General features: G+C 44.0%; 1 protein-coding gene across 1 annotated transcript in view; it reads left to right on the top strand.

Annotated features, from left to right (window-relative positions):
* The window catches only part of stk32c (serine/threonine kinase 32C), a 102,013-nt gene that overhangs the window by 60,719 nt on the left and 21,093 nt on the right, over positions 1-20,201 (top strand). Inside the window, exon 3 of the mRNA XM_029698109.1 lies at positions 13,424-13,575. Within this exon, the coding sequence (XP_029553969.1) occupies positions 13,424-13,575 (152 nt within the window). The remainder of the gene's footprint in view (positions 1-13,423; positions 13,576-20,201) is intronic.

Here is a 20,201-nt window from a genome sequence, read left to right on the forward strand (position 1 = left end):
AAAAGTCAGTTTAGGGTCTATGAGGAAGTTCTTCCCTCTCATCTCTTAAAGCAGAGGTCATCAACCGGTCAATCGCGATCGACTGGTCAATCTTCAAGGCATTCCTAGTCAATTAGCAAATATTTCTGTAGAAATGCCAACGATAAAGCCTTGCGCTTCTATTTTAATTTTTTTTTGTCATGCACTGTTGGCTCTAGGTGTTCCCATTTTTAACCATAACATTTTTCTGAAGGGGCACACTCCACCTACCCGGCGGACCAGGAGAGGTAAATCAAGTGTGCCTTCTGCATTGGCCAATCGGATAGCTCAAATCACTGTGCCTACAACTTCCACGACCGCACAGCAAAGTTTGATACTAGCCTTCCTGAGATGTAATAACTTTTAAATCCATGACCAGGGAGAGACTGTCAAATAATACAGCAAAGAGCTGCTGTTTTTATGAGTCAGTTCATGTTTGTTTTTATTCAACACTTTTACAAAACTTAAAACATGCTTCTCCCTACTTCCACTCACGCTACAACCAGCACTGCAGCTGCAACGAATGAGTAGCCAAGTGTAGGCCTGCATTTTTATTATTAGCAGCTCGTTGTGTCTATTTTAATATCGAGGCATATTTCACTTTCTCTGGTCATAGGAACAACATGAATTTGTGCATGAGGCAGAAATAATGTGGTCCGACTCAAGTTTTGCCATCAGGTGGATGATGTGTCCCTTCTCCCTAGTCAGTCTCACCTTCGGAAAGGAAAGAGCAGGTACAGTGACAGGCGAACCCTCTGCTGCTCTCTCCCTCCTTCCTCTGAAACTGACCATCAGATGCAGGTACAGTAAAATAGATGCAGTCCAGTGATATCAAAAAGCGAATTATTTGCAAATTATTTCAATTTATTTATGCTCAGCTGTGCTTCACAAGTAATACAATTGATCTATTTTGTTATCAAAGCTCTAGTTTTTAAATATCATATGGTCTGAGAAGAACAATATTGGCAGGCATTACCAATATGCTGTGATAATGTTTAAAGCCTACTGCACGAACCTCATTCCTACATAACTGTTTTTATTAGGTTAATGTTGGTTAGGCTTACAATTTTTAAGTCATGTTTCAAAAAAGAACCTAGTGGTAGGTCTAGGCTTGCTTTTTAAATCCAAAAGTAATCTTGACTCAAAGGTTGGGGACCACTGTCTTAATGGGTAAGAAGCATTTACTCACCAATGTAACAACATAGTGTGGTCAAAGACATAAGCTGTGTTCGAATACTCATACTAACTGCACTAACCCGTACTATTTGTGACATAAATTGAGTGAGTAGTATGCTTAATGGTCATAGTATGGATATGGTTAGTACGCCAAAAATTCCTGGATGTCATACTAAATTTGCCATAATACGAAGTATATAAGCAGGGGACACTATTTCCCTGCTTTTAGGGACCATAATGCAATTCTTCAGAAAATGAGCGTGGCTTCACAGCGTTTTCAGATTTGAAGAAAATTGCGGAAAATATGCAGCTGAAGTCCGACGAGAGCGGATACAAATTAATTGTTTTAACTAATTATGACAAATGTTAAGAAAATGTTGAGAAATGTAATAAAATAAAGACTTTTCAAATAAGTTACGTTACACGTTATGTTGGCTGAGAATTTGTTAGCTACGCTATCCTTACGAACGTCGTACATTACAGCAGTATGTACCTGTATGTTAGCTAGTTACATAACGTTAGTTGGCTACTAATACATCAAACTTGCCAGGCAGTATATTAACTATAATCTAACTAACTACCCAACGTTTATTGACGTCATTCTTAGCTAAGTGGTATAGTTGTGGTCCGTTTTCAATGGACATTGTTAATTCTGCCTATCTACTCTGATTTCAGAGCACTCTCGTCTGAGTGTGCCAGAGCGCAGAATAACTGATGAATTTATGAACGCTCAACACCCGTTGAATATATGGCCGGTGTCAGTAAACGTCTGCAAAAAAAGCATAATTAAATTGCCAGCAGCACAGTTAAATCAAATCATATTTATTTATATAGCCCTTCTTACATCAGCTGATATCTCAAAGTGCTGTACAGAAACCCAGCCTAAAACCCCAAACAGCAAACAATGCAGGTGTAGAAGCACGGTGGCTAGGAAAAACTCCCTAGAAAGGCCAAAACCTAGGAAGAAACCTAAAATATTAAGATCCACAACATCCATGACAAAACTAGGTCCAGATTATGACTGTGGCAGTGAGTAGGTCCGGAGACATGTTGGACAAAACCCACTGAGTCGACGTTGGCTCCGAAAGCCTTTTGGAGTGGGTCTGTGGACTTTTCCATGTGAATATTAAAGTCACCAAAAAATGTTATTATCTGCTATGACTACAAGGTCCGATAGGAATTCAGGGAACTCAGTGAGGAACGCTGTATATCTGACCTAAGTGGTCAGATGAAGCAGATGCAAAGCTACAGGACTGTTTTGCTAGCACAGACTGGAATATGTTCCGGGATTCTTCAGATGGAATTGAGGAGTACACCACATCAGTCACTGGCTTCATCAATAAGTGCATCAATGACGTCGTCCTCACAGTGACTGCATGTACATACCAGAATCCATGGATTACAGGCATCATCTGCACTGAGCTAAAGGGTAGAGCTGCCGCTTTCAAGGAGCGGGACTCTAACCCAGAAGCTTATAAGAAATTCCGCTATGCCCTCCGATGAATCATCAAAAAGGCAAAGCATCAATACAGGACTAGGATCGAATCGTACTACACAGGCTCTGACGCTTGTCGGATGTGGTAGGGCTTGCAAACTATTACAGACTACAAAGGGAAGCACAGCCGCAAGCTGCCCAGTGACACAAGCCTACCAGCCGAGCTAAATTACTTATATGCTTGCTTTGAGGCAGGTAACACTGAAACATGCATGAGAGCATCAGCTGTGATCACGCTCTCCGTTTCACAAGGCCGCAGGGCCAGACGGATTGCCAGGACATATACTCCGAGCATGCGCTGACCATCTGGCAAGTGTCTTTACTGACATTTTCAACCTATCCCTGTCCGAGTCTGTAATACCAACATGTTTCAAGGTGACCACCATAGTCCCTGTGTCCAAGAAAACTAAGGTAGCCTGTCTAAATGACTACCGACCCGTAGCACTCACGTCAGTAGCCATTAAGTGCTTTGAAAGGCTGGTCATGGCTCACATCAACACCATTATCCCAGAAACCCTAGACCCACTCCAATTCGCATACTGCCCCAACAGATCCACAGATGATGCCGTCTCTATTGCACTCTAAACTGCCCTTTCACACCTGGACAAAAGGAACACCTATGTGAGAATGCTATTCATTGACTACAGCTCAGCGTTCAACACCATAGTGCCCTCAAAGCTCATCACTAAGCTAAGGACCCTGGGACTAAACACCTCCCTCTGCAACTGGATCCAGGACTTCCTGACGGGCCGTCCCCAGGTGGTAAGGGTAGGTTACAACACATCCGCCACGCTGATCCTCAACACGGGGGCCCCTCAGGGGTGCATGCTCAGTCCCCTCCTGTACTCCCTGTTCACTCATGACTGCACGGCCAGGCAAGACTCTAACACCACCATTAAGTTTGCAGATGACACAACAGTGGTAGGCCTGATCAATGACGAAACAGCCCATAGGGAGGAGGTCAGATACCTGGCCGTGTGGTGCCAGGACAACAACCGCTCCCTCAACGTGATCAAGACAAAGGAGATGATTGTGGACTACAGGAAAAGGAGGACCATCGACGGGGCTGTAGTGGAGCAGGTTAAGAGTTTCAAGTTCCTTGGTGTCCACATCACCAACAAACTAACATGGTCCAAGCACACCAAGACAGTCATGAAGAGGGCACAACAAAACCTATTCCCCCTCAGGAGAATGAAAAGATTTGGCATGGGTCCTCAGATCCTCAAAAGGTTCTACAGCTGCACCATCAAGAGCATCCTGGCTGGTTGCATCACTGCCTGGTATGGCAACTGCTCAGCCTCCGACCGCAAGGCACTATAAAGGGTAGTGCGTACGGCCCAGTACATCACTGAGGCCAAGCTTCCTGCCATTCAGGCCCTCTATACCAGGCGGTGTCAGAGGAAGGCCCTAAAAATTGTCAAAGAATCCAGCCACCCTAGTCATAGACTGTTCTCTCTGCTACCGCACGGCAAGCGGTACCGGAGCGCCAAGTCTAGGTCCAAGAGGCTTCTAAACAGCTTCTACCCCCAAGCCATAAGGCTCCTGAACATCTAATCAAATGGCTACCCAGACTATTTGCATTGCCCCCCCCCCCACGCTGCTGCTACCCCCTTATTATCTATGCACAGTCACTTTAATAACTCTACCTACATGTACATAGAACCTCAATTACCTCAGCTAACCGGTCCCCTTGCACATTGACTCTGTACCGGTACCCACTGTATATAGCCTCGCTATTGTTATTTTACTGCTGCTCTTTAATTATATGTAACTTTTATTTATTTATTTTGTGGGGTATTTTTCTTAACTGCATTGTTGGTTAAAGGCTTGTAAGTAAGCATTTCACTGTACGGTCTACACCTGTTGTATTCGGCACATGTGACAAATAAACTTTGATTTGATAAGGGCGGAAATGGTTTCTGCTTCGTTTCCCATGTTGACCATTTTGGAGGCTTATCCATTTGGAGCTGTCAGTAAAAAAATCTATCTCTCTCCTCTGAGAAAGCTCATAAATGTGGCAGCACAAAGCTCAATTGTTGGATTTAAAATATTCATTGGTCTGTAAAACAGGTATTTGAAGAGCTTGTCATCTTTAAATTGTTTTGACTATTAAACCTGAAGACGCCGTGTGCATCTCTAAACAGACTGGATGCCTTTATTGTTTTGGTCGCATGCTCCAATAGTTCTATGTGCTGATTTTAAAGTTTAAAAAATAAATATATATATATGTATCATATATGTATGTATGTATGTATGTATGTATGTATGTATGTATGTATGTATGTATGTATGTATGTATGTATGTATGTATGTATGTATGTATGTATATTTTATCTTGATCATAATTAAGTTAGGAATGCAGAGATGGGTAAATAACTGACACCTACAGTATGACTTGCTGTATTTTGAAAACTCAACGTGTTTCTGATGTATTCTTTTGATACACAATACAAGATACTATTATGCGAAAACCATTTCTTTCCTTGAATAAAAAATGCCTGGTTTTGGACATGATAAATCATTTGGGGGTTTTGATATGTATTTATTCATGCCAATAGGCTGTATAAAATCTTTGCCGCCGTTTTTGAGTGACGGGCTCTATTTTGTTGTCGGCTAAACCCCTATTATTTATTTTGCGGCGTGCACTTGGCACCGTCTCCCGTCTGTAGAAGATTCTCTTTGCCTTGTCAGTCATGGACTGTATCTGTCACATTTTCAGGTCCAATTAAGAATTTATACTCCATTAGAATTGCAGAGAGATTCCAAAAACCCGGACAGGGTATTTCGAGTCAGAGGGATGGGGTGTGGGATTAGGCTAGATATGCAACAACTAGCGAATGCTTTGCGATTACTTAAATTGATGCTCCCATTACAACTCCTGACAACTCCACAATTGTTGTTTTGTATTTGCTGGTGAGTGTCTCCTCATTAAGCATAGGCCTACTCAAAGTTCTAAGAAGTATTTGGATAAATAAGGTAACTTTATGATGCCCTTTTTTTGTCTCATTTATTTATTTATAGGGGTCAATGCACATTAATCAACATCAATATTACAGTAATGCAACATCCATCTACTCCCGCTCTCCCCGCTCAGCGTCACCGGTGTACTAACCACCGGTCCTGGCAACCACTCATTACGCACACCTGGCAACCATTATTACTCACACCTGCGCCCCATCATCAGTCACACCTGAACTTCATTACTACCTTGATTACTTACCATTTATCTAGCAGTCTGTTCTTTCAGTCATCAGGTAGTATTGTTTGTTTTCCTTGTTAAACTCGTCTCTTGTTTTGTATTTGGTTCATTTTCATTAAACTCACACTGCACTTGCTTCCAGACTCCCTGTGTCTACGTTACAGAATACTACCTAAAAAATATGGAAGCAGCAGAAGATATAGAGAAATATATATCAGACGGTCGGCGAACAGGGACACCTACTCCACCAACACAACAATCAGCTGGCGACTATGGATGAGGTCCACCATCCAACAACGCTCCTCTGGACCGTACCCCTCCCAGTCCACCCGTTGCTGGAGCCGACCCCCATGACATTGGGAGTCCAGGAGGAATCTGACGCTATAGACGGGACTCCCATTACTGTCCAGGGGAGGGGTGTCGTGGTGGACGGCATCAGCCAGGGGACCAGTACCCACCGGCCTGAGAAGGGAAGCGGTAATGGACTTAGTTATTCGATCAGATCTTTTAGTGAACACCAGATAAATTTGAGTCTGGGACGTCTGTTACTCTAGTTGGTCCTTGTGTAACCGATGTGAAATGGCTAGTTAGTTAGCGGTGGTGCACGCTAGTAGCAGTTCAATCGGTGACGTCACTCTCTCTGAGACTTGAAGTAGGGTTTCCCCTTGCGTCGCAAGGGCCATGGCTTTTGTGGCGCGATGGGTAACGATGCTTCGGTGGGTGTCAGTTGTTGATGTGTGCAAGGGTCCCTGGTTCGAGCCCGGGTTGGGGCGAAGAGAGGGACGGAACCTACACTGTTACACTTGTGTTATTTTAGTGAGGTTGAAATGGTCTGTGATCTGAGTTTTTTTTTTTTTCCTGCAAATTTTGTTTTCCCAGTTTATATTGAAATCGACCATGAAGATTATCTCCTTCTTATGATCACATTCTTTAAGCGTGGCATTTAGATGTACATAAAACAAGATATCAGATATTGGTGGTCGATATGCAGTGCATTTTGGAAGCCATTTAGACCCTATGACTTTTTCCACATTTTGTTATGTTACAGCCTTATACTAAAATTATCACGTTTCAGGTAACACCCAGATGCAGACAGTGTTGAAGTAACACAGTTTATTACTAGTACAGGGGCAGGCAAAACTGCAGGTCAAGGGCAGGCAGAGGTCAGTAATCCAGACAGGGTTCAAAAAGGTCCAGAATGGCAGGCAGTCTCAGGGTCAGAGCAGGCAGGGGTCAATAATCAGTGTGGTGTGGCAAGGTGCAGAATGGCAGGCTCAGGGTCAAGGCAGGCAGAATGGTCAAAAACTAGAAAACAGGAACTATAGAAAGACGAGCGCAAGGGGAAAAATGCTTGTAGGCTTGACGAACAAAACGAACTGGCATCAGACAGAGAACACGGGTATAAATACACAGGGGATACTGAGGGGAGATGGGAGACACCTGGTGGGGGGTGGAAACAAGCACAATCAATACCCCTAAATGTATTTAAAATACAAAACTGAAATATCACATTTACATAAGTATTTAGACCCTTTACTCAGTACTTTGTTGAAGCACCTTTGGCAGCGATTACAGCCTCAAGTCTTCTTGGCTATGACACTACAAGCTTGGCACACCTGTGTTTGGGGAGTTTCTCCCATACTTCTCTGCAGATCCTCTCAAGCTCTGTCAGGTTGGATGGGGAGCGTTGATACACAGCTATTTTCAGGTCTTTCCAGAGATGTTCAATTGGGTTCAAGTCCAGACTCTGGCTGGGCCACTCAAGGACATTCTTGAGACTTGTCCCGAAGCCACTCCTGCGTTGTCTTGGCTTTGTCCTGTTGGAAGGTGAACCTTCCCCCCAGTCTGAGGTCCTGAGGTCTCTGGAGCAGGTTTTCATCAAGGATCTGTCTGTACTTTGCTCCGTTCATCATTCCCTCTTTCCTAACTAGTCTCCCAGTCACTGTCAACTGTGAGACCTTATATAGACAGGTATGTGCCTTTTAAAATCATGTCCAATAGATTTAATTTACCACAGGTTGACTCTAATCAAGTTGTTGAAACATCTCCAGGATGATCAATGGAAACAAGATGCACCTGAGCTCAATTCTGAGTCTCATAGCAAAAGGTCTGAATACTTATGTAAATAAGGCATTTTTGTTCATTTTTTTTAATACATTTGCAAACATTTCTAAAAACCTGTTTTCATTTTGTTGTTATATGGTATTCTGTGTAGATTGATGAGGAAAACATGTAATTGAATACATTTTAGAATGAGGCTGTAATATAACAAAATGTGGATAAAGTCAAGGGGTCTGAATACTTTCCAAATGCCAAGTTATCGTTACTCTTTGTGTATTTATTCCTCGATTATTTTTCTATTTCAGTTTTTTTTACTCAGCATTAATGGGAAGTAAGCATTTCACTGTTAGTCTACATCTTTTGTTTATTTATGTGACAAATGAAATGTGATTTCATTTGCGTTTGCTCATTTTTAGTATCTGCTTCTGGTCACAGAACACTGATTAAATAAGAATTGTGAAAAGAGGTTAAAAAAAGTGACAAACTATAATGTTCAAAACAATTTGATCCTTTCCAGTGATTGAGCATTTCATTGAGGTGTGGATCTCTTTTAGGACAGGAGTTTTTCATCTCCAGCCTCCATCCTCCCTTCCTTAGACTCTTTCCACATCAAACGGCTGCTGCACACTTCCCTCTCTCCAAGGCTGTGCAGGGAGGAAATCAATATCCAACCTGACCAATGGATGGGTAGTCCCTCTTTCAAAGGCCTCTTTAGAGGCAAGATAAGCAGGTGTGCTGTGCAGCTGGTGGCCAGAGATTACAACCATTCAGCTAACGTTGTCACTACGTAGGGTGCCTCACCTCCAGGCAACGCTGTCCATGGCGTCGCTCCTGCCAACGAAGCTGGAAGCAAGCAGTACACACAGTCTGTTCCTGTGATTGTGCCAGTTTATTAGCCGCCGCTTCACCAAGTCACACCGCATGCCCCAGTCGACAGCCTGCCGAGCGGTTTGGCACCATCCTCAGGGCTGGCCCCAAAGTAAATACTCCCAGTTTCAAAAAAGGTTGACCTTTTACTGTGCCTATTTATTAACTCTGAAGTTAGCCTGAATAGCAGGGGTTCATAATGAATATTTAACAATGAAATATAGCCAGCGGGACCATAATGCTTTGGACTGTGCCGCCTATTAGCATTTTAGAGAAAACGCTTCGGAATTAATTAGGCTCACTTTGGCATCTATTACCCTGAGAAAGGCTCAGACCCAGAAGCCATTGTTCTGACAGTCAGTGCTACAGTCCTAGTCTAGGACCACCATACTAATCTATCTGTCCTCGCCATCTCCAATGATTTGAATTTTAGATGGTGTATATAGTGCACCCTATATTCATAAGCTAATAGTTATGAAAAATGTCAGATTCAGACCTTCAGCTCAGTTTGATTCCAATTGTCTATACCTATACAGAATTGGTCTCTGATCATTTGAATTGCTAATATTCTATATGAATAAATGAATAAACTCTTCATACATTTTCTTTCTGGCTGGTGGTCACGCCCCCATCCACATTGACAGGGCTGTAGTGGAGCGGGTCGAGAGCTTCAAGTTCCTTGGTGTTCACATCACTAAGGACTTAACATGGTCCACACACACCTGCACAGTTGTGAAGAGGGAATGACAGTGCCTATTCCCCCTCAAGAGGCTGAGAAGATTTGGCATGGGTCCTCAGATCCTCAAAAAGTTCTACAGCTGCACCATTGAGAGCACTGGCTGCATCAACGCTTGGTATGGCAACTGCACCGTCGTTGACCGCAACGCGCTACAGAGGGTGGTGCGGACGGCCCAGTACATCACTGGGGCCAAGCTTCCTGCCATCCAGGACCTCTATCAGGCGGCATCAGAGGAAGGCCAGAAAAATTGCCAAAGACTTCAGCCACCCAAGTCATGGACTGTTCTCCCTGCTCCATCCGGCAAGCGGTACCGGAGCATCGGGTCTCAGACCAACAGTCTCCAAGGAAGTTTATCTCCAAGCCGGTAGACTGCAATATAGTTAATCAAATGGTTACCCGGACTATCTGCATTGACCCTATGCACACTCACAAGACTCTACCCACACACACACTCACACATACTATATTGACCCTCTCACAGAAACGCATACACTACATACGCAGATACACATACAAGCATGCTGACGCCACATACACACACATACTTTCACGCTCATCATACAGTATATACTGCTGCTACTATGTTCCTTTTTTAGTCTTAGTATTATCTATACTCTGTGTATATGCACATATCTACCTCAAATACCTCGTACCCCTGCACATTGATATGGTACTGGTACTCCCTGTATATAGCTTCATTCTTATTTTTTAACTCTGCATCGTAGGGAAAGGGCTTGTAAGTAAACATTTCACGGTAAAGTCTACACCTGTTGTATTTGGCACATAAAATAAACAAATAAAATCTGATTTGTTCAGTCATACACGTGTCTGAACTGAAATGAGGGGCCAGAGATTGGGTATTTGACCACAGATTTGATTGGTCTGATAGGTAGTTGGCTTCTCGGTGCAATAGGCAGTTTAGTGTAACTGGCCTCGGTGTGAAAGACCGCTTTGCTCTGGGGCTGAAATTACAGGCTGTCGCCAGCGCTCCATGCTTTCCCAGCAACAAGGGGAGTCATAAGAAAAGCTAACAGCCTTAGAAGGACAAGCGGTAAAAGCTATAGCCGTTTGGTTAGCAATTGCAGTGTTTCATTTATTTCCCTTCATCGTCCATCCCCACGTGCAGTGCAGCTGACTGGCTGGCCTCTATGAAATGAGGCTGAGGAAATTGGGTCTGTGTGTAGGCTAGGGCAACAAGAGAGGAAGGAGGATATATGGAGGGCCGTGAGCCGCGGTGTCACCATGAGGGGGCAAGGAACTCTTTAAGAACATAATTATAAAAACAACTTTCACCCCCTGATCTGTCCATTTTATGAAGGAGCCTGGTTTTACTCAGCAAGCTTCTCCTCTCCCACCACAAACATGTCCTCTGTCATCTACCTGATGCCTCTTCCCACACCCTCTCTCCTTACAACTTAACACCGATCCATAAGGAGGAGGGAAATGGTATTACTTTATACTGTACTGTAATGAGCCTATGACAAAGACTGACAGAGAGAAAAACCTGAGTAGGAAAGAAGAGAGGGACGGAGAGCAGTTCTTATTTGTGCTCCAGCTAGATGGAGAGGAAGGGAGGCAGGCAATTAGATTGCGTTTTGGAGAGTAATAGATTTCCTCCTGTCATTCCATCCTCTAATGCTGTAAACCAACCATCTGTTGTAACGAGGATACCTGGGCTGTTGTGGACAATTCAGTTAGATAGCTGGAGCAGCATGTGGATGTGATGTTTTACTGATCTGTGTGTGTGTGCTCAGCCACATCACTCTGCCTCCGGCACCGCAGTAACTTGATACTACCTGAGACGTGACAGTTGGGGTGGGCTGTATCATCCTGGTACTTTCAGTCAAACTGTTCAATGGGTTTGAGGTGACTTTTTTTCCACATAAAAGCTATGTGAACTTGTTCCAAACTTGCATGAATTGTTTTATCACTCAACTTGGGAGTGGGATAGGTGTAAACAGTGTGTTAATATCACAATTGATTATTTCAATCTGTTACTGAGTACAGTTGATTTTCTATGTTCTTCATTGGAGATACGTACTTCTTTATAGAATTGAGTTTTCTTCCCAAGCCATTGTTTATTTTCTGCAGCAGACAGTTTGCGTAACTGTAGCTGAGGTCATAGCTTCCTGATGTCTGATGTTTTCTGTAATGATCTTAGTGATCACTGTGTTAAATGTGTTAAAATAAACATAACAACAACATGGTAGCAACACAATATGGTAGCAGCACAAAACATTTAACACAAAATCCGAGAAGGGGCCAGCTGAGTTTAAGACTATATCATCTGCATATAAATGGATGAGAGAGCTTCCTACTGCCCGAGCTATGTAGTTGATGTAAATTGAGAAGAGCGTGGGGCCTAGGATTGAGCCTTGGGGTACTCCCTTGGTGACAGGCAGTGGCTGAGACAGCAGATTTTCAGATCTTTACAACAAAGCTTTCTTAGTGTCCAACAAGCTTTCTCTACCCTTAACCTTGTTCTGAACACCTCCAAAACAAAGGTCATGTGGTTTGGTAAGAAGAATGCCCCTCTTCCCACGTGTTATTACTACCTCTGAGGGTTTAGAGCTTGAGGTAGTCACCAAATACAAGTACTTGGTGGTATGGCTAGACGGTGCACTGTCCTTCTCTCAGCACATATCAAAGCTGCAGGCTAAAGTTAAATCTAGACTTGGTTTCCTCTATCGTAATCGCTCCTCTTTCACCCCGGCTGCCAAACTAACACTGATTCAGATGACCATCCTACCCATGCTAGATTACAGAGACATAATTTATAGATCGGCAGGTAAAGGTGCTCTCGAGTGGCTAGATGTTCTTTACCATTTGCCCATCAGATTTACCACCAATGCTCCTTATAGGACACATCACTGCACATCACTGTATACCCGTTGCAAGACCCACTGGTTGATGCTTATTTATAAAACCCTCTTAGGCCTCACTCCCCCCTATCTGAGATATCTACTGCAGCCCTCATCCTCCACATACAACACCCGTTCTGCCAGTCACATTCTGTTAAAGGGCCCCAAAGCACACACATCCTTGGGTCTCTCATCTTTTCAGTTCACTGCAGCTAGCGACTGGAACGACCTGCAACAAACACCCAAACTGGACAGTTTAATCTCAATCTCTTCATTCAAAGACTCATGGACACTCTTACTGACAGTTGTGGCTGCTTTATGTGATGTATTGTTGTCTCTACCTTCTTGACCTTTGCTGTTGACTATGCCCAGTAATGTTTGTACCATGTTTTGTGTTGCTACCATGTTGTTGTTATGTTGTGTTGCTGCTATGTTGTTGTCTTAGGTCTCTCTTTATGTAGTGTTGTCTGGTTGTGATGTGTGTTTTGTCCTATATTTATGTTGTATTTTTATTTTATTTTTTAATCCCAGGCCCCCGTCGCAGGAGGCCTTTTGCCTTTTGGTAGGCCGTCATTGTAAATAAGAATTTGTTCTTAACTGACTTGCCTAGTTAAATAAAGGTTAAATAAAATACATCAAAATTCCTAATGACTGGATGTTACAGTAATGAGGCTTCCCTCCCATACCCCCTGTCCTGCTCTTGACATTTCACATTTACTTTTCTCCACTTTGTCCACGGAACGTCTACTTTTAATGAGCACAACATGATGAGGTCGGAGACTGTTTGTGGCTTGTTTTCCATGCCACACTGGAAATATTCTAATGGAGGGCAGTAATATCAGCCATTATGAAAATGCAATGTCTCATGCCATGGTGTACTGGATATCATTGCATACTAATTTTTGTGTGTGTGTGTGTGTGTGTGTGTGTGAGAGAGAGAGTCTGGTTCCAGACCTAAGTTAGTTGATAACTCACTCTCTGTTCTTCTGTCCTTGTCTCCCCTGCAGGTGTGCATTGTGCAGAAGAGGGACACAGAGAAGATGTACGCCATGAAGTACATGAACAAACAGCAGTGCATAGAGCGAGACGAGGTCCGAAACGTCTTTAGAGAGCTAGAGATTCTACAGGAAATTGAACATGTTTTTTTAGTAAACCTCTGGTGACTATCCTGTGTTTTTTTTCACTTTCTATACTGTTTGTACATTCTGCATGCCTCTGATGGTACCCTGTGTGTGTGTGTGTGTGTGTGTGTGCGTGTGCGTGTGGATTCTCTGTTGGGGGTAGATGCATGTTTAACCCTCAATTGGACAATGAGATGAGAATGTTAAATTGCAGGGAAACAACCGTTGTGGTCTCTGCTTCTCAAATGACACCCTATTTATAGTGCACTACTTTCGACCAGAGCCTTTTGATAAGTCAATGCCTGCCGACTGTGCCAGTTTTAACGGACCCAGAAAGTGGGGATACGGCTCTGGTCAAAAGTAGCGCACTATATAGGGAACATGAGATTTGACCAGATGATTTTCATTCAGATCCATGAGCCCATTGCACCACACATTTCTTAATTGCTGTAATGTAAAGTAAGTTGACCCAATACTTTCCCCTCAGGAGTATGAATGATATCTGGGTGATGTAGGGGACCAGCTTGGTTATTCAACTATCTCCGTGTCTCTGCAGCACATATTCTAAATGGCATTGGGAAGCTAGCACAGTGTTTACAGCATATTACACCGAGGCACTTTGCTCCTGTTTTAATTGGTAGAATGATATTGCACATGGTGGTAATATCCTCTGAGTAATTGATACAGGGAGCGTCGATCATTTCATACACACCCTTTATCACCGAGCACCAAGACAAAAGTACACCCAGAACACACTGCAGCTTATTACTCTAAGTCTTGTATGCGTGTTAGTTTTTATCCAAAGTTGGCGATGATTAAAGTTTTAACACTAGAATGTTTTTTTGTCTGAGAGAAGCTTCCAAACTAAAATAAACAGAGGGCTTTTTAATGAGGTGGTGGTGGTAGTAGTAGTAGTAGGGCCTGTGTGTGTGTGTTTTTTTAATATAATTCCCTCAAGGAGTGTACAGCCCTATCCTTGTTCTAGTTTCCCTGCTTTTCTCTGATTGGCTCTGCATCTGTGCATCTATGGCACATCAAAAGCCCCATTAGCGACAAAGACACAGCAGCGTTATGAGTAGGCAGGAACTATAGTGCTCCTTAGATCGCACCTCATCTTCCTGCGATTCAAGTCAACTTCAGAGGGAAACTGGGTAAGTGGTCAGCCCATCTCAAATTACGCTGGAACAAAACAACAACAACAAGGCATGCCAGAGTGGCGTGGAATTGGTTCCATCACACTCAGCCGGTATATTTTTTTATTTCACCTTTATTTAACCAGGTAGGCTAGTTGAGAACAAGTTCTCATTTACAATTGCGACCTGGCCAAGATAAAGCATAGCAATTCAACACATACAACAACACAGAGTTACACATGGAATAAACAAAACATACAGTCAATAATACAGTAGAACAAAAGAAAACAAAAAGTCTATATACAGTGAGTGCAAATGAGGTAAGTTAAGGCAATAAATAGCCCATGGTGGCAAAGTAATTACAATATAGCAATTAAACACTGGAATGGTAGATGTGCAGAAGATGAATGTGCAAGTAGAGATGCTGGGGTGTAAAGGAGCAAGATAAATAAATAAATAAATACAGTATGGGGATGAGGTAGGTAGATAAATGGGCTGTTTACAGATGGGCTATGTACAGGTGCAGTGATCTGTGAGCTGCTCTGACAGCTGGTGCTTAAAGCTAGTGAGGGAGATATGAGTCTCCAGCTTCAGAGATTTTTGCAGTTCGTTCCAGTCATTGGCAGCAGAGAACTGGAAGGAAAGGCGGCCAAAGGAGGAACTGGCTTTGGGGGTGACCAGTGAGATATACCTGCTGGAGCGCGTGCTACGGGTGGGTGCTGCTATGGTGACCAGTGAGCTGAGATAAGGCGGGGCTTTACCTAGCAGAGACTTGTAGATAACCTGTAGCCAGTGGGTTTGGCGACGAGTATGAAGCGAGGGCCAACCAACGAGAGCGTACAGGTCGCAATGGTGGGTAGTGTATGGGGCTTTGGTGACAAAACGGATGGCACTGTGATAGACTGCATCCAGTTTGTTGAGTAGAGTGTTGGAGGGTATTTTATAGATGACATCACCGAAGTCGAGGATCGGTAGGATGGTAAGTTTTATGGGGGTATGTTTGGCAGCATGAGTGAAGGATGCTTTGTTGCGATATAGGAAGCCGATTCTAGATTTAATTTTGGATTGGAGATGCTTAATGTGAGTCTGGAAGGAGAGTTTACAGTCTAACCAGACATCCAGGTATTTGTAGTTGTCCACGTATTCTAAGTCAGAACCGTCCAGAGTAGTGATGCTGGACGGGCGAGCAGGTGCGGGCGAGCAGGTGCGGGCAGTGATCGATTGAATAGCATGCATTTAGTTTTACTTGCGTTTAAGAGCAGTTGGAGGCCACGGGAGGAGAGTTGTACGGCATTGAAGCTTGTCTGGAGGTTAGGGCCAGAAGTATACAGAATGGTGTCGTCTGCGTAGAGGTGGATCAGAGAATCACCAGCAGCAAGAGCAAGAGCGACATCATTGATGTATACAGAGAAAAGTGTCGGCCCGAGGATTGAACCCTGTGGAATCCCCGCAGAGACTGCCAGAAGTCCGGACAACAGGCCCTCCGATTTGACACACTGAACTCTATCAGAGAAGTAGTTGGTTAACCAGGCTAGGCAATCATTTGAGAAACCAAGGCTGTCGAGTCTGCCAATAAGAATGTGGTGATTGACAGAGTCGAAAGCCTTGGCCAGGTCGATGAATATGGCTGCACAGTAATGTCTCTTATCGATGGCGGTTATGATGTCGTTTAGGACCTTGAGCGTGGCTGAGGTGCACCCATGACCAGCTCTGAAACCAGATTGCATAGCGGAGAAGGTACGGTGGGATTCGAAATGGTCGGTAATCTGTTTGTTAACTTGGCTTTCGAAGACCTTAGAAAGACAGGGTAGGATAGATATAGGTCTGTAGCAGTTTGGGTCTAGAGTGTCTCCCCCTTTGTAGAGGGGGATGACCGAGTTATTATGTATCTCTTTGTTGATGAATATATTGTTTGGATAATTTATCCATTGTTTTGATCTACTCTCCTAAAAACATACACAGGCTGTCAAATCTGCATTACAAAGACCATCAATGGGTGGGGTGGGGGTGGGGGGTGATAGGAAGGCACATCCGCAACCGTCGCCATCAAACTGTTCAGATTTAGCGAAACAAAGGTAGAAAGCTGGCAAAACCCACATGGAGACGGCCTGCCTGTCAGGCCACAGCTGTTCCCGTCTGTCGACTCGAGGGAAAAACCGATACAGTACGTTTTTTCCAAAGTTGATTCGTTTTTTTAAACCCACGGACCCCAAACCTGAGCAGCTGTCGTACCGTAATACTGGCCAGCCTGGTCCCCTGCCAAGCCACCAGAGAACGAACGGCAGAGTTTCTAAAATAACTTTGTACAGAGTGTATCAATCACACTAGCCTCATTGTGTATTCTTCCTGCAGATGAAGGCTCTCACTGACCAGACTCTTTTTTTTTTTTGGTTGATTTGGCCTTCCTGTTGGGCTCTTCCTTGGCTTGTCTGAAGTTGACATCTGATGTCCTGCTGAGCCTATCATGCTTACTCAGTGAAAAATCGAATGAGAAAAGGCTCTGACTTTTCTCCTAAAACCAGAGAAAGAGAGCTCAGCACAGAGACATAAAGGAATTCACTGTTTATTTTCCTGTTTAAAACAGGAAACCGTCTCCTTCATTAATTTGTTCTTACTTTCAATCAATCAGGTGATGAGGAGTTCCTAATATGGATGTCATCACAATATTTGGTGATACTTTACTACCCTCTTTACAGTGTAAGGGTCAGGAGTTTAATTAGTACTGTTCGTGGGTATGCTGTTGTACATCTTAAGTCTTTGCTGACTTGCAGAACATTGGCAGTGTCCATGGGCATGTACTGTGTTATGTGTTCTGGCTGTAGGAGTTTGCCCAATGAGGTGTTCCATTATTGATGGACTGAAGATGGGCCAACCAGGGTTTCTGGGAACTGCAGTGCCTATATTCCCCAAAGTAAACATCAGAGGGTGCCACTCATGAGAACGCCAGCTTTGATTAAGATTAGTAGGAGTTGTTTCCTCTCCAGAAAGAGAGGGGGAGAGCGGAAGCTTGAGAGCAACAGCCATCCCGTAAAGTAACGATTCTTGAAATCACAACGAAGGCGAGAGAGAGAGGGGGAAGTAGAGAGGTGGGGGGTAAAAGGTGTTAAGAAGAGATTTGGGCATTGTTTAGTTTGTCAAAACAGAGTTTCACCATCTACGAGGCTTTGGATTTGCTTCCTTCTCTCTATCTCACACACACACCATTTTGAAGCCTAGGTTTGCTTTCATTATGATGTCCTGAATTCTGTTGGTTTTCTTTTGAAAAAAGCTCCATCCATTGCTTCAGCTTTAGAGATAATTCATTAGAGGGAACCTGGGCACCGAATCCACATCACTAGAACAAGACTGCTTAAAAAGCCTGGAGGACTGTCAAGTTTGCTGCATGCGCTAATTGCCGTGACCATTCACTTGCTGCAGATAGATGCCATATAATGTGTAGGAGTGGGATATACATGTATTCAAATGGATTAGCCACCTTGAGAATTCCCAAAAATATATCATCTGCAGCATTCAAGAAATCCACCCAAATCACCCAAGCCATCACGACACGGGTGTAGACGCGGTCTACGTCTTATCCCCCGATCAATTTGTATTTCTAAATTGCCGAGGTCATATTTCCCTACCCGGACGTACAGTATTACATGCATTAAGTGTATGCAGTGAAATTGATCCCGTGCACTTTCCAGTGTAAATCATTACCAGGACAAGGTTTTGCCTTAAGCATTACATTGAAACAAATCTACTCTCAAACACCGTTGGCCAGAATCCCCTGGGATGTGGACGGAGGTAGTGAAAGCTGAACCAAGTGAAGAAGAAAGTGATGCGAGAGGGAGTTAATGTGTCAGAGCTGAGCACTGTGGGATATTTGTTGTCTGTGAGCTAAGGCTCTGGAGACCCTTTTAAAGAGGGTTTTTAAGGCATCGCAGAGGGTGAGTCATCGGTGGATCCGCTGAGCTGTGTTCTTCCTCCGCTGTCCATCCGTCCTGTCCATCAGAGAGAGTGAGAGACTGAGCGAGAGAGAAGTCACTGTGGTGAGAAAAGATGCACACCCTGTCCTCCTCCATGTCCATTAAGAATATTGATTCCTTGGCTGAAGAGAACAATGCTCTGGGAGACGGCGAGACAAATTAGGGCTTTACCCCAAACACAATAGGCATAACAAGCCCTGGGTGGAAGCTTAGGTTCTGTTGACATCCATAAAACTAACTGAAGGATATTTCCTCAGGGGCTAAGTCCTATTCGCTTTCTTCTTCTGCTGTTACAAACTCATTTATACAGCAGTCTGCATTAGATACAGAGCGTCACAGGAGTTAGTAACAGTCACAGGACTCTGTAACTTTCCAAAGCAACCTCACCATTAAAGTGAGTGTTCTGTTCTCTGCAATTGTAACTTTCCAGAGCCACCTTAACGTTTCACGGTCCTGTAGGACATCCAAAGTGCACATTGTGAAATAAGGCCAGTGGAGGTGGGGAGAGGGGTGTGCTGGGGGGAGCAGAGGAGGGGAACGGGGGGGACTAGGCTAGGGAACGCAGAGCGAGAGGCAGCGCTCACTCATTCATTGCATTGTTAGAGGGATCCTCAGAGGAGCCAGACGTGTCTTGTGATCCAGCCCCTTGACCAGCCTGAGCCACGCTGTCTCTATCGCAAGACTATCTAGGCCACAGTCACAAAGCAGACCACATTCAGAGCCCCGTGTCTCTTATTTTTCTCTCTCTTCCTCTCTCTCGCTCTCTCTCTCTACCCCATCTCTCTTTCACCCTCTCTCCCCTCCATGTCTCTCTCCTCCCTCGCTCTCACTCATCTAGCGCTCTCTCTCTCTCTCTCTCTCTCTCTCTCTCTCTCTCTCTCTCTCCTCCTTACGCTTCCCTCGGCTCATTTGTCATCATGGCCTGATTATTTCAGCCTGTTTCTCAGACTCTTTACAGCATGGTAACCTTCCTCTGTACTCTGCAGTCCCAGTCAGTCCAGGCCTGTCCTGACTGTTCCACATGGCCCCTCTTCTCCTTGGCCCTGCCAAAATGCTCCCAAGGCTCAGGCCTTAGCCAGGTCCCCAATCAACTGTCTTGGTCATATTTGACCCATGACAAGTCCATTCTCAAGCTGTTTCCTCTTATAGCTTTCTCTTTATAGTATTTGTTTTCAGAACTTTAACTTCTGTAATATTGTCAATGAGAGAAGAGATGTTTGGAGAACTCCGTTTGTGTCTGGTCACACACATTACAATTCTCCTCTTTCACTAACTTGCTTTCATCTCATCCATTTGTCTTAGCTGCTGCCTTGGCCTCTCCTTGAACAATTTTTACAGACATTTTTACAGGGTGCTTGTGTGCTTTGATTTTGAATTTGCCAAACGTATCTAGTGAGACACATGCTGTATTTGGTGAAGCATTCATCCGGAATGTTCTCTCTTGCTCTCTTCTTCTCTCTCACTTTCTGTCGCTCCCTGTCCTTGGTGTTAAATGTGAATGTGACAACGCTGTCACTATCCAAGCTTAAATACGGCTCAGATGTCAGCTCCACGTCTGACAGT

This window comes from Salmo trutta, chromosome 18 (genome assembly GCF_901001165.1).
Source record: "Salmo trutta chromosome 18, fSalTru1.1, whole genome shotgun sequence".
NCBI classification, from domain to species: Eukaryota; Metazoa; Chordata; class Actinopteri; order Salmoniformes; family Salmonidae; genus Salmo; species Salmo trutta.